The sequence below is a fragment of the Aquila chrysaetos genome, chromosome 9 (assembly GCF_900496995.4).
Source record: "Aquila chrysaetos chrysaetos chromosome 9, bAquChr1.4, whole genome shotgun sequence".
Lineage (NCBI taxonomy): Eukaryota > Metazoa > Chordata > Aves > Accipitriformes > Accipitridae > Aquila > Aquila chrysaetos.
Window position 1 is genome coordinate 230,284 of NC_044012.1, and position 24,136 is coordinate 254,419.

At 51.9% G+C, this 24,136-nt stretch overlaps 2 protein-coding genes across 18 annotated transcripts; one reads left to right on the forward strand and one right to left on the reverse strand.

Moving 5' to 3' along the window:
* The first annotated feature begins 405 nt into the window (after nt 1-405).
* Nucleotides 406-12,898, forward strand: ATXN1L (ataxin 1 like). Of its 4 annotated transcripts, none has more exons than XM_041126123.1 (3): nt 406-430; nt 1,389-2,986; nt 12,869-12,898. In XM_041126123.1, exons 2-3 carry the CDS (start codon nt 1,499-1,501, stop codon nt 12,878-12,880), a joined length of 1,500 nt encoding a protein of 499 aa, XP_040982057.1. In that variant the 5' UTR covers nt 406-430; nt 1,389-1,498; the 3' UTR covers nt 12,881-12,898. The 4 variants fall into 4 exon arrangements, with proteins under 4 accessions (XP_040982057.1, XP_040982056.1, XP_040982055.1 ...); XM_041126122.1 differs by lacking the exon at nt 12,869-12,898 and adding an exon at nt 7,420-8,171; XM_041126121.1 differs by lacking the exon at nt 12,869-12,898 and having other exon boundaries at nt 1,389-8,171.
* ZNF821 (zinc finger protein 821) lies at nt 10,801-24,106 on the reverse strand. Of its 14 annotated transcripts, XM_030026786.2 has the most exons (10): nt 23,888-24,106; nt 23,457-23,665; nt 21,875-21,966; nt 21,642-21,744; nt 19,598-19,943; nt 14,844-18,338; nt 14,184-14,326; nt 13,495-13,599; nt 12,440-12,606; nt 10,801-11,714 (listed from the first exon to the last, which is right to left on the reverse strand). In XM_030026786.2, the coding sequence occupies exons 6-10, from the start codon at nt 15,010-15,012 to the stop codon at nt 11,060-11,062; spliced, it is 1,239 nt and encodes a 412-aa protein (XP_029882646.1). In that variant the 5' UTR covers nt 15,013-18,338; nt 19,598-19,943; nt 21,642-21,744; nt 21,875-21,966; nt 23,457-23,665; nt 23,888-24,106; the 3' UTR covers nt 10,801-11,059. The 14 variants fall into 14 exon arrangements, with proteins under 14 accessions (XP_029882646.1, XP_029882652.1, XP_029882648.1 ...); XM_030026792.2 differs by lacking the exon at nt 21,642-21,744 and having other exon boundaries at nt 19,705-19,788; XM_030026788.2 differs by lacking the exon at nt 21,642-21,744 and having other exon boundaries at nt 19,598-19,788.
* Nucleotides 24,107-24,136: the final 30 nt, after the last annotated feature.

A 24,136-nucleotide genomic window follows, 5' to 3' on the forward strand; every position in this document is an offset into this window, starting at 1 on the left:
TTTCTGGAGGTCCTTCTCAAGCGTTCGCCGGCGACCGCGGGGATAGCCTCACGCTCTCCCGGCGTCGCGGGGAGGGGGGGGCTCGGGTGCGCGCCTTGCGCGCGAGCAGCAGCCCTCAGGCCCGAAGCGGAGCGCCCGGCGTCGAAAATGCGTGGGGAGGGCGACGGCGAGACCAGCTCGGCGGTGGGCGAGGCCGCGGCCGCCGGCCGGGCGCGGGAGGCTTGGCCTGGGCAGCGGAGGAGGGATCCGGAGACGGGGCTGCGGCGCCGGCCCCCGCTCCGGGCAGCTTTTCTCTCTGCGCCTCCCGGGACCTTTCGTCACCTTAAAAAATAGGCGAAGGCCGAGAAACGGCGCCGGCCGGCGTGACTCGCTGGCGGCACCAGGAGGAGCGGGAGGGCCGCCCGGAGCGCGGGTACGGGACCGGACCGGGGTACGGTCGGACGAGAGGCCGAAGGCTGCGCGGAGGAAGCAGGGGCAGGCGCCACTCGGCAGCGGCACCACCGGCTCCACCACCGTGAACCCCTGCGTTCGCGGCCGCCCGCCGGGGAGGTCCGTCCGCGGATGCGCGAGCGGAGCCAGCGCCTGGGGAAGCGCACCACCCTGCCCGCGGCCGGCTCGCTCTCGGCGACAGCCGAGCAGGCCCCTCCTTCGCCCGCGGGACGCCGCTGCCCCTGCGGCCGACCCGCCCGGCTGGGCCCCGGGCCTCGGCGCAGGCCTGGCCTCCCGGCGGGCGCCTTTCCTCCGCCGGCCGGCCTGGCGGCACCTGCCGGGAGCAGGTCCCGCCGCTCTGCCCCGCGGCCTCCCCGGGCGGCGCTCCGCCGCGAACCTCGGCCCCGCGGGGACGGGCGGCGGGCGCGGCCGGTTGCCACGACGACCGGCGCTGCGGGCGCCCCGTGACGTCGGCCCGGGGCGTCAAGCCCCGCCCCGTCGGCGGGTGTGGCACTTCCGCCGGCGGGTGAGGCACTTCCGCCGCGCGGGCACTCGCGTCATCGCCGCGCGCCGCGGGGAGGGGTCGGGCCGGAGGCGGCCGCGGGCGGCGCCGGGGCCGATGGGGGTCGCGGAGGAGGAGCCGGGCGATGGCGGGTGAGCCGCGGGCTGCGGTGGGCACCGGGCGGGCCCGCGGAGGTGGGGCGCGTCTGCGGCGCCCCGGGCTCGGCTCGGCGGGGTGGGGCGCGGCGCGGCCGGGGCTCTGGGGCCGGGGGTGGGGCCGGCGACCGGGCTCGGGCGTCCTCCGTCCCCGGGGCCGGAGCCCTGGACGAGGGCTGGGGGCCGGCGCCTTGCTTAGGCTCGGGGATCCCCTTAGTCCTCTGCGGCCCCGGGGGCTCCCCCCGCCGCCCCCGGGGCCCTCAGCGGCCCGAGACTCACGGCTCCCTCTGTTCCTGGTGCAGGTGAGGCGGCGGCCGGCAGCGGGGATCTGGGAGCCGGCGTGTGGCAGCCCTTGCGGGTGCCCCCATGAACGAGCGTCGTGGCCGGGGCTGCCGGGACACCGCGGGGCACCATGAGAGCGGGCCACGAGCGGAGCCAGGAGTGCCTCCCGCCAAAGAAGCGGGAACTTCCCGCCGCCAGCACCGGCGCCGAGGCAGGACGGGCAGGGGGTGCCCAGGCCTCTGGCGAGGGCCCCGAGTGGGCCCAGACGGCTGGACCGGGTCCTGCGGTCCTGCGCTATGGCCCTGGCGAGGCCACAGAAGCAGTGGCGGGGCTTACGGTGGACCAGTATGGGATGCTGTACAAAGTGGCAGTGCCACCCGCCACCTTCTCCCCCACGGGTCTGCACCCCGTGGTGAACGTGAGCCCCCTGCCCCCTGCCTTCAATGTGACCTCGCCAATAATCCAGCACCCGGGGGTGCCCTACCCTCCCGTCCACTACGCGCAGATCCCTCCAACGTCCCTACAGTTCATCGGCTCGCATTATACGGTGCCCTATGCTGTCCCTCCTGGCTTCCTGCCTAGTCCTCTCCTGTCTCCTTCCACCAACCTCACCGCCTCTCATGTCCCCCACTTTGTGCCATATGCCTCTCTCTTCACGGAAGAAGCCGCTCCTTCCCCCCAGACTACCTCTCCTACCCACACCTTCAACAAATCTGCTTCTGCAATCTCTCCTTCTGGCCAGATGCAGCACCATGCTGGAACCCAGCCGTTAGATATTGCACCAGGTAGAATTCCTGTTTATTATCAGATGTCCCGCCTCCCACCAGGGTATTCAGCATATGAGACACCTACAGCAGGTGGAAGCCCAGAGTCTCCTCAGCAAGACAGTCAGCTGAGTTCAGAGGTAGCTGCTGCCAATGGTGGACAGAGACATCTGGAGCATAATGTGGTGAGGAGGACCAGCGAGGCTGTGGACTCTGCCAGCAGTAAAGCTGAAGACTGTCTGCCAGGGGCTGCAGCGGGATGTATGGTCGATGGACAGTTCCTTTCAGGTTACCAGACGTTGGGAACAGAGGTCTCTGTGCCAGCTCACAGAAGCACCCCAGACGCTGATCTGGAGGTTCAGAGGGTGGTGGGGGTGTTGGCATCTCAGGATTATCATATTCTGGCAGCCCAGAGGAAAGATGACCCGAGCCCTTTAAACCTTTGCCATAATATCCCTGATCAGCAGGGGGAGTCAAAGGACGCGCTGAGGAACACGGTGGAAAGGGCTGCTGCTGAGAAAAGCCAGTCCAGGAGTCCGTATGTAATGTCCCCTGAAGAGTCGGTTAGACAAAGACAATTAACCAAAGGAATGGTGATAGCCAACGGCAAGCCAGTCCTGGTTCCCGTTGGATCTGAGCCCATCAGGTCTTCCACTTCAGAAGCCCTGGTGAGGCGGAGCCCAGATGCACAGGCTCGAGGAAGTGTGCTTGAAAAGGACCTGGTCCAGCTGCAGCCACCCAGCTCCTCACACTTGCCCTCTCACTTCATGAAAGGAGCCATCATCCAGCTGGCTACAGGAGAGCTGAAGCGGGTAGAGGACCTGCAGACTCAAGACTTTGTTCGTAGCGCGGAGGTGAGCGGGGGCCTCAAGATCGACTCCAGCACCGTGGTGGATATTCAGGAAAGCCAGTGGCCTGGGCTTGTCACACTGCATTTTGTGGTTGGGGAGCAACAAAGTAAAGTGAGCATTGATGTGCCCCCAGAGCATCCCTTCTTTGTGTATGGCCAGGGTTGGTCCTCCTGTAGCCCAGGGCGGACTGCTCAGCTCTTTGCTTTGCCCTGTCACAGGCTGCAAGTGGGCGACGTCTGCATATCAATCAGTTTACAGAGCATGAATGGCAACTCGGCTTCTCAGGCTAACTACCCTCTCACAGACCAGTTGATATCTACTAGGGAGAGATCTGAAAGAACAGCTCAGGGGTCCAGAGAACCGTCTGACAGAGCTGCTGAAAGGAAGAGCCACACAGATAGGGACAGCACAGCCCAGAGCTCTCATGCAGAACCCTCTCAGCCTGAGACTGGCAGTCAGCACAGCTGGACAGCCCCAGGCTTCCAAAGATACAGCATGCAGGCAGAGGAGCCTCGGCCCTCTCTGCTCCGTCCCTCTTTCATTCCCCAGGAGGTCAAGCTGTCTATTGAAGGGCGTTCTAATGCAGGGAAATGATCCCTTTGAGGCTGTGAGCTAGGCCATCCCCTGTAGGTGAGCCTCACCATCCGGTGGAGAAATTGCACAGACTTTGTGACAGGTTCACCAGCAAGGCTGCTTTCTGCCCTGCAGGACTGGATTTGTTCCAGTTCAGTGGCTGACCAGTTCCTCTTGGGGAATCAAGAGGGCTCCAGTGCCTCAGGGAGCAGCAACAGGCTAGCTGGGGTAGAGAACAGGGATGTGCTCATGAGCTTGCGATGAGAGCATTCCAGAGGTTGGAGGCTGGGGCTTTCTCACACCTCCTTGAATCACTGATTCCCTGCAGGGCAGGGTCTAAGCATTCAGGATAGGTGGGGAGATGAGGAGGGCAGACACGGCTTAAGGTAGCAGATAAAATTGCTGAAGATTTTATTCCTCCTTTCTCATGATGGGGAGAGATGGGTCCCCACTGGAGTTTAGGGGGCTCTATTCCCAGTATCCCTTTTCTTCACACATGCACTTTAAAAGGACCGTTCACCGATGGAGCTCTTGAGGGCAGGGCGGAGATGCTTCTCTGGTGGTTCTGTTTTATGTCTCTTCCACTGAATCCAACTGCTCTTTCTTCTTGCAAAGAATGTACAGATTTGAATGAATCACAGAAATTCAAGAGGAAGGACCAAAAGGATGGGTTTGGGTGTAGGGGAATAGGGAACTTGAGCACTTGGGATGGGACACGAGTTGGGATGGGAGGTGTCAGTTTCCTGCTATAAAATACATTTAATTATTTGTCTCCAAATCAAATCTTTCTTCCCATGTTAATAACTTTAAAAAAAATCTCAGGCTTATAGCTTTTGCAGAGGCTTAGCCTATGGATGAATGGGGTTGGGTTTTTTTGTTTGGTTGGATTTGGGGTTTTGGTGTTTGGGTTTTTTTAAAGCTGGAGTAAAATATATTCAGCGTTCTCTAGGGAAAGATGGAAACACATCCTTTTTCTGTGAGAAGACCGAGACTATTTCATAATTAAATCAGAAGAAAACTTTCCAGATGGCTAATTCTTCCCTGCAGGCATTTTCCTGAATAAGCTCTAGACAAGAGACGAGTGTTTGTGCATGTGCAGGCAAGGTACAAAGTTTCTGCTAAGTACAGTTCTATGATTAATGTAGGGACTCCAAAAATATCACAGCATCATAGGGCATTTTGGGGTGGTTTTGTGTTAGTTTTTCTGATGCTTCACTTCAGAGTTCCTCTGTAGAACAACATGGTAAAATCAAGAGTAGTCTTTTTCACAGTGAGATTTAATACAAATGTATATTAATACCTCGTTATGGTAACAACACTCCATTCAAGTGAAGGCTCTTGTAGTTACACTAATTTGCCCTCTCTGATGGTGTGTTATGACACCAGCTCTAACTGCTTAGCTAGAATAAAAAATAGTCACTATTATGTTGAGGATAAGAGTCTTCACTGACTTAACTTGGGTTAAGTATTCCTTGTATTAAGGTGCCCATCTCTGTGCTAGGACCAGGCTTTTGAGAGGGTTTCTTTTCAGTGTGCAGGTCCCTGCTAGAGTCCTGATGCTGCTCCTGATGTTCAGCGTACCGTTTTCCATCTCCCTTCTCTCATCTTCCTGAAGATTTCTGTCAGGCATGCCTGACTGCTAGGGCACTGCTGCTCTCTTTCCCTGAATGGCTTGTGTGTCAGCACCTCTTCTCGGCATAGCCGTCCTTCAGTCAGCTTGCAGTGGTGGTGTCTCAGGGCTGTTCTGCACACTCTCCAGGAATGTGTCCTGTAATTGGTTGGCTTCAGTTGACCGTGTGACTGAGCGGTGCTCTGCCTGGGTATTAGGCAAATTAGAGAGTCTCCAGAATGTCCTTTCCATCCGGGCTGCCAGTCCTGTTTTCCTAGCACATTGCTAGCCGTTTCTGTTGCCTTTTAAATGTCTGCACCAGGACAGTTTCTTTTCAGGGCTTAGGTGAGATATGCGCTACTCATGCCTTCAGCGTTTGTGCCTCATGGGGGTTTCTCCAGAATGAGGATGCTGCCTGTGTCACATGTGGCTTCCCCCAAATGACACACTGCTTCTGATCTCATCAGCTGCATTTGAAATGTATGAAGTCATGGTGATGCTGTCATGTGAAGATTCTGCCTCCTTGGATGCAGCAGCTGTGGGAACAGATGCTGTTTTCATGGCACCATTTGTCAGTAAAAGTACTGTCTGGGCCCAGGTGCCTGGCCTCATCACCTTGTGTGTTTCACAGTTGCTGTTCATTGGACTCTCCTACGCAAAGACCTCGGTTAATGTTGGTTAGTACTTAATGCTCAGGATATCCAGGGTGTCTGCGGCCAAAGGCAGAAGGCAGAGGAGCCTGGGTTCTCTTGCCTGTTCTTTGCATGGTGCATGCAGAGGAGTTCAGAGCTGTGACAGGCAGCTAAGAAAGGGATCTTGCATACATATGGTGTGTGAATGTAGACGGGCTGGTTGCATGCATAGAGGGAATGTCTGAGCAGCTGAAGGGTGCAGAGCCCCTCGTGCATCTTTTGAACACAAAAGTGTCTGTCTTTTAGAGAGAGGGTTTGGAGAGCTTGCCTTATCTCATGTGTGTTACTGTAACTACTACTCCTAGATCTCAGCCGCACAGAACAGTGGTCTGAAAGGGCAGACACTGATTTATGAGGCAAGATGCTGTGTGGCTAAAATAGCTTTGTACTGTAGGCAGCTGAAGGGCGGTGAAGGTGCTCACCCTGGTGTTTACCTGGCCACTGGCCTGGACTTTGGCTAGCTGGGCATGTCTTGAGTGCAGTTCTGAGCTCTGTAGAACAGGCCAGGGTGAATTGGACCTCGGTGCTTCTATCCAGATTCCCTGTCAGTCCCACTGTTGTGCATGTTTCAGCTGCCAGCTCTTCTATGGAAGCAACGGTTTGGGGCACATCTCATGGCGGGGTGTTGAGATGAAGAGTCTGGGCATCTGGCTGCTTGCCCCAAAGGTGGTGGGCAGGAGGGGGCCACTGGTGGCCCCCTGGCCCAGCTTAGCAGTACTTGTAATCACTGGAATCTGTCCTTACTGGGTTGGGCTGTGTTGCTCAGCACCTGCGGTGGTGGTTGTGTTGAGCACTGAGGCTCTCCTGAGATAGGGAGTGTGTGAGACAGGCTCTGCTGTAGGCAGAAAGGCTATGAATGAGCCCACGGAGGAGGCTTTTATTTCTTAGGTTTACAGGGAAAGGAGGAGATAAAGCCAGGAAGACTTCGGAATGAGATGGTTATCTATCTGGGCTTTTCTGCTGGCAGAGATGTGACAGGCTTCTCAGAGAAATATACTGTTTTCCTGCTGCTATTGTGAAGGGGAGGAGAGCTGTGGTCTGTCCTACCCGGAGGAGGAGACCTCCTGGCCATGGTCTTACCCAGCTCATACTCTGTGGCAAGAGTCTGTAGGATGCAATAATGGGTGTCTGTAGCCATCTGTCCCATCTCACGAAACATTCCTTGGGTCAGCTGCCCAGCAGAGGCCAGGCCTGTTTCTAGGCTATGCGTACACTGTTGCTCCAGGAACGTGAGACTTGCTCCAAGCGATGAGCGCTCATCACTACCAGACTATGCAGAGGAAGCTCTGTCTGGAAAGAAGGAAGTCTGCAGAGGCCCCTCTGCCTCCCCTTTCCAGCAGGTGCGCAAGTATAATGCACTTTTCACATTAAGTGTCCCTGCCCCCCCCCCCCCCCCCGCCACTTGAAGTCACTTTCCCCTGTAGAGAACTAACAGTCCTTGTTACTCAGAAAATATTGTAAAAGAAACTACAGCAGCTTGAGTAGCCCAAATGCTAGTTCCTGCCCACAGCAGTACATGTGCCTTTCCCTAGTGTCACTCATAACTGCTCTTTGTCTTTCAGGCTGTCCTAGGGCCTGAAACTTTGCAGAAGCTGCTAAGATGGCTACGAATGCACATTCTGTACAGAGTTTGGCCCAGGGTGTGTTCCATGTATGGTTTAAAATGCTGATGGTCAAGGCCCTTCCACGGTCTTCACATCTGTCTAAGGAGGACAGGACTTGCCCCTAACGTCCTTCTAGGCTGCTGCCATTCCACCCTGCAAATGCACCCGTGCACATTCTAGTTGTTTTCCCACTGTCATGGCACCTTAGCGCCAGGGGAGGGTCTGCCCATGCAAAGCAGAAAAACAGACATGTCGAACTGGGGGAACCGGCTGGGCTGCCCTGAGGCAAGGAGGTCTTTGTAGATAAGTGCTGATCCCTCAACTATAATCCCAGTTATGTAATGGCTGTATTAACATGTAACCGACCGCATTGTATCTAAAGCCTTAGAACTAGTCAGGTGCTCCCCTCCGACCTTGTTCCTGCCCCTTTCCTCCTACCTGATCTTTAACAAAGCATTAATAATTCTAAGGATAATCTCTATTTTGTTGTGCTTTTTTTGTAACTGTTTTAAATAAATCAATTTGTACTGTATATTTGTACTTTTGGTGAGATCCTTTTTCCTGTTTTACCATTTTAAGTCTGTACTTGGCTACACACAGATTGTATTTTTATTGTTAATGCTCTTATGAATATTGCATTTAACTTGTTGACTCTGTAAACACAGTATATATCTATATATATATATCTATATATAAACCAATAGCTTTTCCTTTGGTGTTTGAGACTTTTTGCTCGTCTGTAGCATCAGTGACCATTAGGATGTGGCTTCTCTGCTCTTACACAGAGGGATCTGGAGACTTGTGACAAGGGCAAGGTAAAGGCTGTCTGACAGATGGATTATAAGCCATAATTCTGTGTTCAAATACTTCTGCTTTTATGTGGTCTCTCTTGAACCCCTTGGAATAATGATCAGCTACCAGTGACACTGCAGATTGCAGACTGAAGCTACGTCTGCTAGACAAGCAAAACACACAAGATGATAGAGCAATAGCGAATATTGCAAGAAGCAAACTCTGTCGGTTTGAGTATGAAAATGGACAGAGGTTAAGAGTTAAAGGGAGAGATCAGTTTGGAGAAAAGGGACCATGGAACTGAATAGATCCTTTCCAGATCTGATGCCTTTTCCCAAAGTGAGAGAGGCAAGGATTGCTCCTGGATGTCACTTCTAGGTGATGAATGACATGTTAAAACAGCTTCTGTAAGGTGAGGAAACGAGGTTACAGTGGCATGTGGAGGAAATTGCAGCATCGAAAAGATTAAATGCTTTTTGTAGCAAGGGTCCACAAGACTGTCTGTAAGGTTAGTTCATTATCATGAAAAAAATGCGACATTATGCACTTTGAAGGCAACTGTTGTAAGCATTAACTAGGGCTTTAAGGGGCTTCAATCAAAAGTTTTTCAAACTGAAAAAAGAGGGAAAAATCAGGTTTCTAAGTAGTCTGGCCAAAAGGTTTTGCTTCTTGTTTTAACTTCACTCTTCTGATCTCAAGTAGGAATCTTGTGGTCACCATTTCTAACTTAATGCAGAGAAACAGCCCTCAGAGAGAAGACAGTAGCTGCCAACATATTTAGACCACCATGGAACTGTAGTGCAGACCTTAACTGGAGATGCTATGAAAGCAGTAGGGGTCTTCAGGCTACAAAACATAGATGTGTGGCACACCAGCGTCTGGTGGGCTGATGTTTGGAAACCACAAAGCTACAGCATGCATTTTTAGATGCTCATTCTTAAAGAAACCAAATAATGGAGAGTGTACCACCCCTTTGCCCTCCCATGAGTCCTTCTGTGCTAATGTTTTGCCTTTTCCAGTTTAAACATGCCTAGATTTAATTTCCATAGTTGTGTAGTTTCATAATGATTTCTATTAGCAATGGGAACCTTTTCATATAGGTACAGACTATGATCACATTTTGCCTTGGCTACCTCTTGAATAAATTAAAGAAGGTTTAAATTCCCTACCCTCTGGCAGGTTTTTCCAGACTCGCTTATTGTAGCTTCCCATTGTAGCTCACCCCTTTTTCACATTCATTTCATTGGTTTTGCTGCTGAGTGTGGAAGCAAAAGCAACTTTCTTTTCTACCTGTTTGGTTCTGTTTACTCATGGTCCCCCCCCTTGCCCCACAGTGTTATCTGCAGTGACCACTGAAAGTCGCTGTTGGTCACAGAGGAATTTACTATGAGAACGAATAACTTGAGTGTGATCCGTGGTCCTAGATGAGCAGTGTTGCCTTTGGCTGTATTGAAATGGTTTAACAAGCTCAGCTTACTATGAAGTCACAGAATGGTTGAGGTGGGAAGGAACCTCCGGAGGCCATCTGGTCCAACCCCCCGGCTCAAGCAGGGCCACCTACAGCCAGCTGCCCAGGACCATGTCCAGACTGCTTCTGAGTATCTCCAAGGTGGGAGACGCCACAACCTCTCTGGGCAACCTCTGCCAGTGCTCCGTCACCCGCACAGTGAAAAAGTATTTCCTGATGTTCAGAGGGAACGCCCTATGTTTCAGTTTGTGCCCACCACCTCTTGTCCTGTCACTGGGCACCACTGAAAACAGCCTGGCTCCATTTTCTTTACACTCTCCCCTCAGGTATTTGTACACATTGGTAAGATCCTCCCCTCCTCCCTCAAGCCTTCTCTTCTCTAGGCTGAACAGTCCCAGCTCTTCCAGCCTTTCCTCACGAGAGATGCTCCAGTCCCTTCAGTTATCTTAGTGGCCCTTTGCTAGACGCTCTCCAGTATGTCTGTGCCTCTCTTGCACTGAGGACCCCAGAACTGGACACAGTACTCCAGGTGTGGCCTTACCAGTGCTGAATAAAGGGGAAAGCAAATCCATACAGTACTAGAGAACTGACCTACCCTTATTGTTTACCATTCAGTCAACTCTTTCACTTGCAAAACTGAAATGCTGTTTAAGTGAAAATTAACTTGTGAGTAAAGCAGCAAACTTGTTTGCTGTTTGCTTACCTCAGTCAGCCTTTCTGTTAGTGTTTATATGGGGTATCTTAGAACAGGAACTCAGTTTCCTCTTAGTTTTTCCATGGCTGCTACTGCAAATAAGCACATAATGATAGTGTTAAGAGAAAGGATGTGCACAGCCATTTCCAGGGAGATGACATCCTTCTTTGCTTCCTTTTCATGGGCACAAACTGCGAGGGATTTAATCCTGGAGGAGTTGTGGACTATTGAAGTCCTCAGCTCCATAATTCATGCTGCAGTAAACAAGATCCCTTTTTAGTGAGGTAGGCTTTCACCTACAGCAGAACTGCAGCAGCCCAGACCCATCTATGGGGCAAGGGTCCAAGAACAGGACAAAGCACAAAAGGTAAAGAAGGGGACTAAATAAACGTGAACATTAATTTATTTTCCCTCTGTTCACAGGCTGTGACTGGCCCGCAGAGCAGACTGTATCCTCAGACTCTGCTCCCACCAGGGCTACTTTGGCAGACATCTCTCAGCTCTGTTCTCCTATGTTCAGGAGGAAACCAGAACCATCTGTCAGGGAGAGTCAGCCAGGGACCCACAGCAGCCTCCCGAGCGTAGAAGCCTGCTAGTGCACCTATGGCAGGTGCAGCAGAGGTGGCACAGTCCTTGGCTGCAGCTTAATGCAGTGCACTGTTGCTCTGCTCCTCAAAGGTCATTTTACCCAGCAGCTGGCTCTCCAGCTCCACATTGCTCACTGGCAGCTGGAAAAAGTTCATTTCAGCTGCCAAAGCGGCCATGGCAGAGGGGTCCTGGCCAAACTGTGCCCGGAGCATCATGTCCATTTTCTCCAGGCGCCTCTTGAGCCTCTTGGCCTCGCGCTCCCGGATGAGCCGGGCCTGTCGTTTCTCTGGGGTCTCGTTTGCGCGTTTCAGTCGCATGGCTTCCCGGTCTCTCTGCAGCCGCCGTGCCCGCTGCTCATCTGTCTCTTGCATGCGCTGCAGGCGCTTAGCTTCTCGATCCCGCATACGCCTCACTTCCCGTTCTTCAGGTGTCTCATTGTCCCGCCGGCTCTTCTTGGCCGTGCGCTCCCGCTCCAGACGCTGCAGCCGCACTTCCAAGGGCTCGTTCTGCCGACGAAGTGCCCACTTTCGCATGCCAGGTGTCTGTGCCTCCAGCAGCTTACGATAAGCAGCACAGTTGTTGCACACTAGGAGGATGCCTGCAGGATACACAGGGGTGTGAAAGGCAATGTCTTTCCCCTCAACACTGGAGGGGCCCTCGCTCTGTGGTGCCGGCAGGCGATCTGCACTGAGCACCTCTGGCAGCTTCTCACTGGAAAGCAGAAAGAGCAGAGAGTCAGAGACTTGGTGCTGACAGAAGAGTCCCCATCTCAGACTGCCCAGGGGGCTGCAGTGAACAGTGCCCCTACTACAGCCCACGACAGAGGCCTCTGCTAAACCATCCCTGCCCACAGACACATGTGAGTCACTAAAATGAAGCAACATCGTATCCAGGGGTAGGAAGCAGGTTAGCCCAGAGCAGTATCTGGGTTGCAAGAGTGCAAGAGCAGGAATTAGCCAGCAAGCTGCTCCTCCCCATCATCTCCGGATTTCTCCTTTCAGCCCTACTCTACTGGTCAGTGGATAATCTTCCACCAGGCAGGACACAAACAAGGAACATTTTGGTTTCTGCCTGTAGTCCTGCTCTGGAAATGATGAACCTATCTGGGCAGTACAGACCTACTCTGACGGATTGCTGGGCAAGGGAAGCAGCTGACTGTTGTCCAGTGACTGGAGACCCCAGTGCTTTCTGCACAGTTCTAGTTCTTCACATTGCTAAGGAACACCCTTTTATCAGCACAGCCCGTGGAGGTCTTAGCAGGTGATGCAGAGCTGCAGGCAGGAAGGGATCAAGGGAATCTCACTCACTGAGGGTGTTCACAACTCTTCTACAGGCCTTAGTGGGTCCAGAGCTGTGACTTCTGTGTCATTTAGGGCAACCCACCTAAACTTTAACGTGGGTACCCTAGCCCACTCACCAGCCAGGGTGACCCTGACCTGTTGAATGTGGCGTGGCTGGTGAAGCGTGCTCCACACACTGCACAGTTTGACAGCTGGTCCTCTGAGTGGATCAGGAGATGTCGCCCCAGGGATCCTGGTGAGCTGAGGGCTCTGCCGCATACAGGACACATGTAGCTCTTGGCACTCACCACAGCTGCAGTGTGCTGCAAAACAGCCACTAGGTTGTTAGTTACAAATTGCCCAGCTTCCTGCCCAGTCTGAGGCAAGCTCAACAGATATGGCAAACCATTCAGTTCAGCCTCTTGGAATGGGAACACTTTACCACTAAACCTCTGTCTAACAGCTCCTAGACCAAGCTCAAGACATTTGGGGTATCAGAGGTCAAACAGCAAGGAGGAAACCTTTCTACAGAGAAACAATTAAGGCCAAAACACTTGGATCCTAAGACCTGACCCTTGTTTTCAGAAACGCATCTGAGGAGCTGCTGTTGATGGACAAAGCATGACTGGACTAACAGTAGGCAGGATGCTGGTGAGGAAGCGCTTAGATGGAGACAGTCAGCTGGTGCAGGTAAGTGGCCAGTTCAGTTCTGTTTCATTCCTTCTTTTACAGATTTTGATGTGCTGTGAAGAGAGCACTGACAACAAAACCTGTGAGATACCAGCACAGATTTCCTGCAATACTGGAATCATTTCAGAGGAAGAACAGCTGTTTTCATGGGTACGAACTGTGATAAAGGTACAAAATAAAGAACTGAGTGATTAGGAGGAAGGTTTCTTATCTCACTGAATGATGTAAAAATTGCTTCCATGTTTAATCTGAAGGAACTGCCTGGTCTCAGCCTGCAACTGCTTGCAGACACTGCCTTGGGAGACAGTTGTGTTTTCCAGATCTGCAGACCAGTGCCTTGCTGATTCTTTCCCCAGGACACCCTCTGGACACAGTTTACTGCTGTAAACTTCAGTCACATCCTAGCTAGAAGCTCAGCTCTGTGACTGCAAAGACAGAACAAAGCCACCCTGTGCTTTGGGTTGTTTCTGGATTTGGGGCTTAAGGCCAGAGATATGCCACAGTTTGGAACCATCCTGTACCTGGTATACGTGAGCAATGAGCTGCTCTCTGCTTCCACACTCCAGCTGGCAGAGGGGGCACCGTGACAGTCCCAGCATAGGGTCAGCATTCAAACTCTCAGGCACCTACAGGGAGGAAAAGCCACTTTGGTGTAAGGCACACAGATCCCCCCCCACAACAGCCACCCCACCCTCACTTAGTATCTAGTCAACACTGCAGGCGGGTCTTGACCAGATCAAGTGCTGTGTGCCTAGTCCCGCTGGGGCTGGTTTGTGTTCTTGCAGTCTGAAACTTCCTTTATGTAGCCTCTGAGCAAAACTCCTGCTGCTCCAGGGAGAACAGGCAGAGGCCTCATGGCCTCCACTTGCACCCAGGCTCTTGCCAGCACAGTGGTGCTGGTAGGCAAGGCCTGCTCTGTAGCAGAAGGGAAGGGGAAGTTGGTCAGAGAAAAGCACCAGAACTGAAGGAAGGGGGCACAATCTGCACAATCATCTCGGCCAGCCAGGAGAATGGCAGTTTGTGCCTGCTATCTCCTGTTCCTGGCAGCCCGAGAGCTCCTCATACCCTTTCCTCCTGCCAGGAGATGTTGTTTGGAGGAGGTGGGAGGGAGAAAAAGATAAGAAACCATGAAAGGGAGAGGAGATGTTTAGACAGTACCCTTCTCTCTCCCTGGGAGGCTAAGATGAATGCAGAGCCAGTACAGACTTGCCTCATTTTCTCTCATCAGTGGGGTTCCAGCCACAGGTTGTTCTGCATTCTCTAATTCTTTCTTCACTTTCACCATTGAGCCATCCTCCTCAGATGTATGGGAAGAAACTTCATCCTGTGTGGTTTCCTCGTCATCGCTGCCACCTGGAACATGCAGAACAGTTATTCCAAGTGTCAGGATCCTCAGGGCACTCATAGGGCTTAATTGTCCTGACCAGCATCACCTGGGGCCTCTACCCACCCCCTCCAACAAGGGGCTCCATTTAAACTCAGGCTAGGGCACTTCAATCCCTGAGGTGCTCTGTAGAGTTCCTGGATCTGGCCTCTCACCCTGCCTTGCTTGACAGTCACTGGAGCATCAGCTGGATCTGCTGCTGCTACCACCCTGCTGTGGTAAATTGGGACTGCGTTCTGGTGGTGAGGCTGTTGCCCAATATGTTGTAGTGGTCCTTGGCTCCTGGCTTGCCTTCCCTTAGGGAGCAACCTGGCTCTTGCTATCTGCTTACAAAGCCGTGCACAGGAGCCAAGGGCTAGCCCAGAGAAGGAGATGGAGAAGATGGTCCTCAGAGGACCCCCACAAGCTGTGCAGGACCTAGCCTCACCCCTTGTCAGAGTCTCCCCACTCCACTACCTTGCCATTATTGGAAGGGGCAGAACTCACTGCTGCTGGAGTCGGGGTCTTGCAGTGGATGAATGGCTGGCCTTTGGTCCCCAAGAGCTCCAGGAAAGTTGTTTTTCATCATGGCTTGGCGGGCTTGCTCCTCCAGCCCTGCAAAGACTTGCTCCCCTGGCAGCCACAAGGACAAAGAGTCAGATTGGTGCTGTTCCATTGCTTTTACCACCAAGGTTTGCCAAAAACCCAACAGGTGTAGGGCTGCTCACCTGTACTGTGCAGAACCTCTGAAGTCACCTCTCAGAAAGCATTTAAGTAACCTCTCTGCTTGCCTACCCTGCAACACTAGCCTCTTGTACCTGATGATGTGAGTCCAGTCCCTGTGTGTAACAGTCTTGCTAGTGGAAATGTCCAGCATCAGGGTGCTCTCTGCACACTCTTTATATGCCACTCCAGCCACAAAAAAACCTGGGAGTTCCCAAATATCTGCCATATGTAGCCAGGTGGCTTTTTCTGTTACCAAGCTATCTGCCAATAGAGCTATAGCACTGCTCTAGACAGGGGGGAAGCCATTTGGGGATTATAGCAGGATCCCACATCAGGCATAGTGCTATATCACTCTTCTAAATCATCAAGTCCTATTCCCTATGCCTATAACAGGCAACCTGCACAGAAATAGTATCTCCCCAAGTGCCTGGGACCTCATCTGTTCTCCACAGTAATACTAAAACCAGGGGTTGTCCTTGGCATGCTCTGTCACCACCTTCTGTCCCAGGAGGACTGAGGACAAGCTGCCCTTCAAGAAGGTGTTTGTGCTTGGAGCTGGTGTTTTCCTGCTTACGTGATGTGTACGTTGCTTCACTACCTTGCCTTGCCCAGGCGTGGCTCTGGCTAAAATAAATCTCAGTGACACTTCATATGCTCAAAACAGACAACTAAGGGAATGAACCCAGAAAGATGAGATGCTTGTTTAGGATAGCTTGCAGTCTGTTTTGTTGAAAGACAATGATCACTAGTACTGCAACTCAATAGGAGATGGCAAACACATTGAAAGAAAGCAATTATTTATGCTTCTCTGAAAGACACCACCTTACAGCAGTCCCTGCTAAGGAGAACTTTTGGTTCCAAAGAATAACAATAAAAGGCAACCATTAACTTTCATATTAAATCAAAGAAATGACTTTGTTCCAGGTGTAGCTGTGATTTACCTCTCAGTAGATTAGCTGGGAGTGCTTGGGACAAGGTGCTGAAGTTCCCAGCGGGCTAGCTTTTGGCTTAAATTTATCAACTGCTTTGTGAGTTCTCAAGAACCACTCAAAGCCTAAATGCTAAAATGCTAAGGAAGACGCAGTGCATTTTTCACATAAAACAAAAGTCAAAACATAGCTTTCAGAAGAAAATTGTACTTTTTAGTATAGGGCTGCAACTGGCATCAGTATAACCAGGGAATTGAACTCCTGACCCATTGAGAGACCACCAGTCCTCCTACAAGGACAGGTATATTCCCACATGCTAAACTGTTTCAGCCAGCTCTGCCCCATACTCATACTCACACTGCCTTTGTGGTGCTTACCTCGCAATTTCCGGCAGTGCTTTAAAAAGCAGTAATTTATGGAAGATTTCAAAGACCTTCAGAAGTTTCACGGAGACTGGGAGAAGAGTTTTAGTTCCCACATCCCCATGGAGGTTTCCAAAAGCATTTGAAGGCATTTATCATTCTGTTTCAGAAATGTGAGAAGTTTCTGTAGAGAAGACTTGAGAACGCAATCCATGCAGGCTGAAGAGAGGTTCTGAGGAGCACCCTAAGTCTATTTCTCACTGAAAGGAGCAAGTATCATCATGACTGCTGTGACACACGTACCCCCATCAGAAGCCATTCCAGCACTGAATGGTCTTCATAATCTGGAGTGCTGCTTTTATGTCTGGACCACAACCTCACATTGGTGGGACTGAGATACAGACTGTATGAACAGCAGACGCTACAGAATTACAGTGCCTCTCCGAGAAGCAGATATCCCCAAACCACCAGGATAAAAGCCCAGAGACTAAAAAAGGATTGCAAGACAAAGTATGGTGAAATGAGGAAGCCTGCAGAACACAGGACAGATGTAAAACTATGGTGGGAGATGTGCTACCTCTGACAGAGTTACAAAACAGAATTCCCAACTGCTAGTGGAAGCAGTTACGTGTTTGATTTCTTCCCCCTTTCCCCTTCCAGATGGCTTATGTTTCCACTGAGCGGCAGCCTGGAATCTAATGGCAGGTAGGTTCCTGCTCAGATATACAGACTATGCAGACAGTCTGTAGGACTTTAAAAGCTGCGATCTTTGTATGAGGTGACTGAGGAGGGAACTCCTATCAGTAACACTAGCATCAATCACAACTAAGAGAGCGAGCATGTCTGCCAGTGGCCTTTCTGTACAACATACCCATAACCAAGTTAGCATTGATTCAGCGCAGTGCAGAGAACTATCAGCTTACAGCCAGAAATGCAAACTGTTAACCAAACCAGTGCTGTTAGCAGATGACATCTTGTGCATTCTCCACTAGCCTGTATCTACAAAGGCATCATGGGATTGGGAAAGAAACTTTTAAAAAACACCATCTTTAGCTTATACTGAATTTCTTATGTATTAAACTAATATTGTCTCAAAAAGAACTTAGGGAAGAGTGTCCTGTTCATCTACTGATGGACCAAGTCCTACTTTGATGAAGCTTTAGAGCTTTAATGTTTGATAGGTACAGGATTATACTTTTATTGTTTCTGCACACACATGCTCACATACAGACACTTACACCCCCTCCTCCACCCCACTTTGAATACACTTCCATTCATTTGGAAAGGGAGTGAGAAAGGCAACAGCTTTAGGATCACTGCTATCAGTAAAGGACGTTATGCTCATAGTGAATTCACAGACTCTTCTCCAGAAGTTTCTTTATTAAATACAAAAAGGGCTGCAGGCTGACCACAACACCAAAACAAGTTACTGTACTTGTTTTACAAACAGCTAGAGGTGTAGGACAGTGAAAGATCATACAAATGCCTCTGCTTTGCATTCCAGTTCTCCTCTCCATTATCTTGTAAATGAGTGGGATGTCAGGTGAGCAGCCATGGAGGTAGGGGGCAGCCCTGCAGTACTGTGCAACAGGGACAGTAACGACTGCTAGGATCTGGTGGTGTATCAACTTGGTAGCCAGAAATTATTTTTTTCCTGAGCCCTTCCCTTCTTGAACTGTATGAATGCAGGATAACTCTCAGGTGTTCTGGAAAATAAACACACAAACAAACAACCCCCACCCCAAAATCCACAAAACAAAATCAAAAGAAACTGCATCATTCCCCTGTCTTCCTTCCTAAACAGAAAGGTCTCTCAGAGATGAGCCACTTTATTCCCTCCTTGTACATCAATTTAAAGTCCCTGTTCGTGTAGGTCTTCTCTGTGTTCCTTTCCTGGACCTGAAATTTGCAAGTCTTTCCACCACTGTGGATCTAGTCCACCTGCCCCATCGCTATTCTGGTTGTCCACATTGCTGTAGTGGTTACTGAAATGAAAAACAACACAATTGAAAGAGTTAATAACGGCAGCCCACAGAGCCTTTAAGAACCAAGGATTTTGATGCAAGTAACATTTCTGCTCAGTTTTGAATGCTGGGTGCTATTTCTTGCAAGATACTTTCTCTTCAAACTGGGAATGTTATAGACAGCAGAATTCAGGGAAAACTGAAGAGCACAGAATATGTGTGTGTGTCAGAGGGAGAGGGAAGGAAATAGAGGATTAATGGGGTATTGGGACCATGATAAATAGAGCTAGGAAGTGGGAATTCATTTGACTAACAAAAGCTGTTCTCAAGAGTTCTAAAATAAGCATCACTTGCAAAGGGTACAAGCAATAGAAAGAAAAGCAGCTCATGGGACAGCATGGAGAGAAAATAAAAGTGCATGCTAACACCTGCAGCAAATTTTTGGCAAGCACAAGAACAGCGAGTAGCTCATAACTGATGGAGGGACAGTGCAGCAATGGATGGGCTTGAATACAAGATCAGATGCTTAGAGACATTTTATACTTTAGACTCTGGGAGAAAATGAAGACCAAATTGAACGAATTAAAATATCTCCACAGGAACAATGTAACTGCATTGTATTTTTCAGTTGAATGTGGAATGGGCAATGCAATAAGTATATTCCAATATTACAGTTTTATTTGTTACCACTTTGTCAGGTGTGTTTTCCATGCACCATGGGGCAAAACAAAATTAAATTATTAAGAGCCAATTATGTGCTGCAGCCATGCCAAATAGAAAATAACTACAATTAAAACTGTAGAAGGACTGGCCATCATGCACAATGAGACAATTTTTATCATTGTTTCTGTATCATTTTGAATTTCCTTACACATCAACTTTCATTTAAAACTGTTTTGACTTGTAACGACACAACTTCCCAGCCGGTCACTCTGCGTGCCAAACAAAGTGATTCTGTGCTAAGTGAGGACAGCAAACCATGTTGTTGTGACAGCAAGGTTAAATGGGGGCCATGCCAAGCCTGGAAAGTAACCCTGGAAAGAGGTAGCACCAAGCAAGCCAGGGAGAGGAGATCTGCAGCTGTAACTTGCCCTAGTGAATCCAAGAAAGAAGATAACATGGAGTGGCCATGCAAGGAAGAAGTAGGCACCGTCCTCCCACAAATTTGTCCAGTAAGATATTCACAGTGGTATTTATGCAAATCCAAAAAGCACCTCCCCAGCCCCGTAGCCTGCCAAATCAGACCCCAGCTGCAGACAACTGCGTAGAAAGCTGCATACCTGCTGTCCCTTTTATTCCTCTCCTCCCAACCACTTCAGTCCCTGTGAAGAAGTCTCAGTAACGTGTCTGCTATGTCTCAGCCTGACTCCTCATTCTGCTGGCTCACCCAGTTCTTGGAGCTGATGCTCTCTCCGATTATCCTCGTCAGTGCACTGCATGGCATTTCTGGGCCCTCCAGATACACAGCAGGCTAGGTAGACAGAGAAGTCCCAACAATTTGCTGGTGTTCATCATAAGACAGACAAGATTTTCCATCCCAAGGTGGAGACATCACCATTGACATGTTTCTTGTATCTTTCGGTCCCTTTATTTTCTTGTGGTCCTACTTGCTGCTCCTGATGGTTCCTGTTGAATAGTTGCTCTGTAGCAATGTACTGCATGTAAAGGAGGTGAACAGGTCCCAGAATTCCTCTCTATGGCATACCAGATGCCATAACCTCAACATCATGCCTGTTGGTAGCATGTTTGTCAGATAGCTTCCCCTGAGACCAAAACTGGAGATACAATCACTTGTATTGCAGATAAAAAAGCAACGTTCACTGTGAAAATAGTGCACAGCTGAACTCCATAATATGTATAGTTTTGTATATAATAGTACAAGCTTCTGAAGGACATAACCCTTATGCAGTGGAGTGCAGAAAAAAGCCCACCTAAACACCATGGAAACTACCTGCATGATTACAGCTGTTGTATCCCTTGGTTTCCATACATGAGAGACCATGACTCTACACCAAGGGAGACAGCATAAGTGCATGCCTTATATAAGTCTGATCTGAACAGCAGCAGTAATATCTGGGCACTCTCAGAAGCAAAAGTGTGTGGACACAAGATGCGTTACTGGCATCATAGGATGAAACACAGGACATATCAAATTTCTCTAAGGAAGACAATTCCAAAGTCATTAATGTACTATCAGGCAAATCAAAACTATACTCCACCCACTGTTGAACCCAGCACCCAGCAGCAGGAATTGGAGAGCACGAGTCAGTGCAGATGCCAAAAGCCACGCCTCAAGACTCTTACGCTGGCCACCAAGGAAAGCTTTGCCAGCTCTCCCATGCCTAGCTCTAGCAGTCAATGGGGCTTTCAAGTCCCAGACTTGTTAAGGTAATTCCCCCCAGCACACTCACTGAGTGTGAAGAGTATTAGGCTATATCACAGTGTATTTTCCCCTAGTTCAGAGAACAGCATGCATATATTCCTGTTGCCGTACCCATACAAAAAGGCAGCACAGAGAAATACACAGAGACATGCAAGCCAGCAGCATCAGCAAAGTGAGGCAGTGTTAGGGCTGCAGCATTCAGCTCCCTGTCCCGTACTCCTGACAGCTACTACAGCTTAGCAGTACCCAGGGCCCTCTCATCAGCCTTGCTTTCACATGTTTACAGAAATGGAAATTTGTTTTCCTCATTCCAGCCCAAATTCCAAACGCATCTCCAGCCACAAAGCTAGGTATGAACAAGAGCATAGCTTCAGTCCCACCAGCTTCCCTCTACTGCAATCAGTCAAACAAAAGCCATATATATGCAATTTCCCCTTTGCAGCCAAACATCCGTATGTGTCTCCCAGCTCCACTAACATCTTGCTGTAGCCTGCCCACAAGAAGTGCTGATGTACAGCATCTTCAGTCCTTTCACTATCAAACAAATGCCAGGGTCTTGAGAAATGCTGGAGAAACAGAGATCTGCCCTATCAGCTCAGCTCAAGAACGATCTGACAGATAGCATTTATCTGTCCAGTAAATTACTTAGCCACTGTCCATTCCCTGCAAGGAAAGGACAAATGGCTTTATTTACATTATCTGGTAGGAAACCGAGGTATAGTGAGCTTAAGTAATATGTCCAGTTGAGTCTGTGGTAGGGCAAAGATCAGAACCCAGGACTTCCTGGCTTTCAGCCACACACCCAAACCGCCTTGCCTAGAACCTTCTTTCCTACCCAAGACAGGCCAGAGCCCTGAAGTCACATTTCTTAGTATACTAACTTGCACTTGTGACAGTGTGAATGCAAAGCACAGCTACAGGCCCTGCACATACACACCTACCTTTACAGCATTAGTTGTTCGTTCAAGCCTATCCCTGTCCTGCCATGCCAGGACACAGCCAGCTCCCCTGATGCACAGAGCTCAGTTTCTCTTCTTACAGTCCCTAAGATGAAACATGAGTAACCACCATTCCCCCACACTGTACCTTTTCATCATTCCCCTCCTCCCCGTCTCACTCCACAACAATCCAGCTAGGGCAAGGATCCCACAATGCTGCGTAACAGAATACTCACAGTGAACTTTGTTAGGAGTGGTCTGTTTCCGACGGGACATGTTTCCCTGACCTGGGAGCACAGAGTGTTCGTTCCCTCAGCAGAGGGCTCACCTGAGAAGAGAAGGAACACACCACTGGAACCTTCTGAGCCTCTGGCAAAACGCAGCTGGCTCGGGGTCATTCCCCACCCTTCTGTCTACAGGTCTCGTTCTACATCGCCACAGCCGTACTCAGTGCCAGCATCCAACGTGAGCCACAAGCATTTCACAAATCACCGTGTATGGGCAGTCCCACCCAGTTCTCAAGCAAAGTTATAAGCAATCCTGTCCCCAGCGTACAAAAAGCTAAGAGTACCCCACTTCAAGAGTGACTGCAATCTCAGTCCAAACACCCTTCTCCCTCCTGTCCATTCCCACAGCCGACAGGGCAAGAGCCTAATCAAACCTGCAGACCCTGCCCAATCTCTGGCCCCCCACCCAGAGAGAGACTGAGGGGACACAAGGCCCCACCACACCCAGAAGCCTGGTGTCCGGCATCGGATAACCCAGCCCAGGCAGACAAAGGAACCGGCCGCCCTACGGGCACCGCTCCAGACACAGCCGGGATGGCGGGGCCATCCCAGGGACAGGTCTCAGACAGACACCCCTCAAAGGGCCTGACCTCACCGGGGCTGCTGTGCCCTCCCCGCTGCTGCCAAGGCCTCCCTGGGCAGGCAGGGCTGGGGACAGGCAGGTGGGGACACACCGCCTGCCCTCACATGGGGACACACACCGACCCCCTCAAACTTTACAAGGGGGGAAACATCAACTCCTTGTCCTCAGACTGACAGAGGAAAGAATCAATCCCAACGGTCCTCTCAGACAGTCAGACAAAAGGAGGAGCTGAACCCACTTCCCCCTGGACAAACGGACACGGGGCACCTGTCAGCCTCCCGCCGACAGACGGACACGGGGATCTAGACAGACGGACACGGGGATCCCGTCAGCCTCCCGCCGACAGACAGACACGGGGACGCCCTCAGCCTCCCGCTGACAGAGGGATCCAGCCGGCAGCCCCAGCACACGGGAGGCGGCAGGAGGAGGGATCCAGCCCGTAAGCGGACGGACACGCAGACAAACGGACCCCGCTCCCCCGGCAGAGGGACGGACGGGAGAACCCAGAGCGGGCGGGCCCCCGAGGATGCCGACGGACGACCGAAGGACCCAGCCCGACAGCCCGGATAGACAGACCGGACCGGCCCCTCGCAGGCAGAAGGACCGACGCTGCCGCCCCTCAGGCGGACGGCGGCATCCGGCCCGCCCCTCGCGGGCGGACGGCCCCGGCCCGCGGTCCGGCCCGCCTTACCCGGTCCCGCTGCAGACGCCGGGGAGCCGCAGACAGACAAAGGGCCGCCGGACAGACAGACGGGCAAGATGGCGGCGCCGCCAGAGCGCGCGGCGCGGGCACGGGCGCGGGCACAGGCACGGCCCCGGGAAGCCCCCGGCCCGGCCCGGCCCCGCCGCGGGAAGCCCCCGGCCCGGCGGCGGTAGTGCCGCGCTGGCTGTCCGAGACGTCGCCTGCAGCCCCCCGGTGCCAGCTGTTCGTTATCGGAAGCGCCTCACCTGTTTTTCATGGATCCGTCCCAGCCGGCAGCTCCTGCCCGCCCGAAGGAGGTCATCCGTGCCAGCTGCGGGCCTCGCGTACCCCGGCGGGCAGCCCGGGAAGTGGCGCCGAGCCCCGACCCCCTCCGCTGGCAGCTGCCGAGCCCCGCCGCCCGGGTCGGGAGGCGGCTGCCCCTGCGCTACCCGAGCTCACCAGAATCTCGCTTACCCTGCAAGGTCAAAAATCACGATTTTACTATTAATTTAAAAGCCACCACGTGCGCTGTGAACTCATGCATCCGTTTAGAAATGAAGCGCCCCGCCCCTCAGAGTGGGGGGGGGGGGGGGGGGCCTCTGGGCTGTTTCCCCGCGCGGGCCATCGCCAGCCCCAGAGCAGCCGCCTCCGCAAGGGTCTGCGGGCACCGCCTGGGACCGACGCTGGGCCAGCTTACCCTCGGGGCTGCGCCGCCCCGCAGGAACGCAGCGGCAGGACCGCAGCCCCTGGGACCGGGCTCAGCCTCGGCCCGACCCTCCCTCACGGAGGCGCCGCCACCGCCGCCTGGCCCTTAGAGAACCGGAGACCCCTTCGCCCGCCCGCGACCCTGCGCGGTGTCTTCAGCCGAGCGGCTCCCGTCCCCCGTAGAGGCGGGGCTGACGGCAGGGGCAGCCGCAGCCGGAACGCTGTACTGCCGGAACCTCCG

Coding starts and splice junctions, on each gene's coding strand:
- ATXN1L (XM_041126121.1), top strand. CDS start 1,499: ATGAGAGCGGGCCACGAGCGGAGCCAGGAGTGCCTCCCGCCAAAGAAG.
- ZNF821 (XM_030026793.2), bottom strand. CDS start 15,012: ATGGAACAGCACCAATCTGACTCTTTGTCCTTGTGGCTGCCAGGGGAG. Junction 12,607..13,494: donor TCATTGCTCACGTATACCAG/GTACAGGATGGT, acceptor GCTGTTTTGCAG/CACACTGCAGCTGTGGTGAG. Junction 11,715..12,439: donor AGCCACGCCACATTCAACAG/GTCAGGGTCACC, acceptor TCTGCTTTCCAG/TGAGAAGCTGCCAGAGGTGC.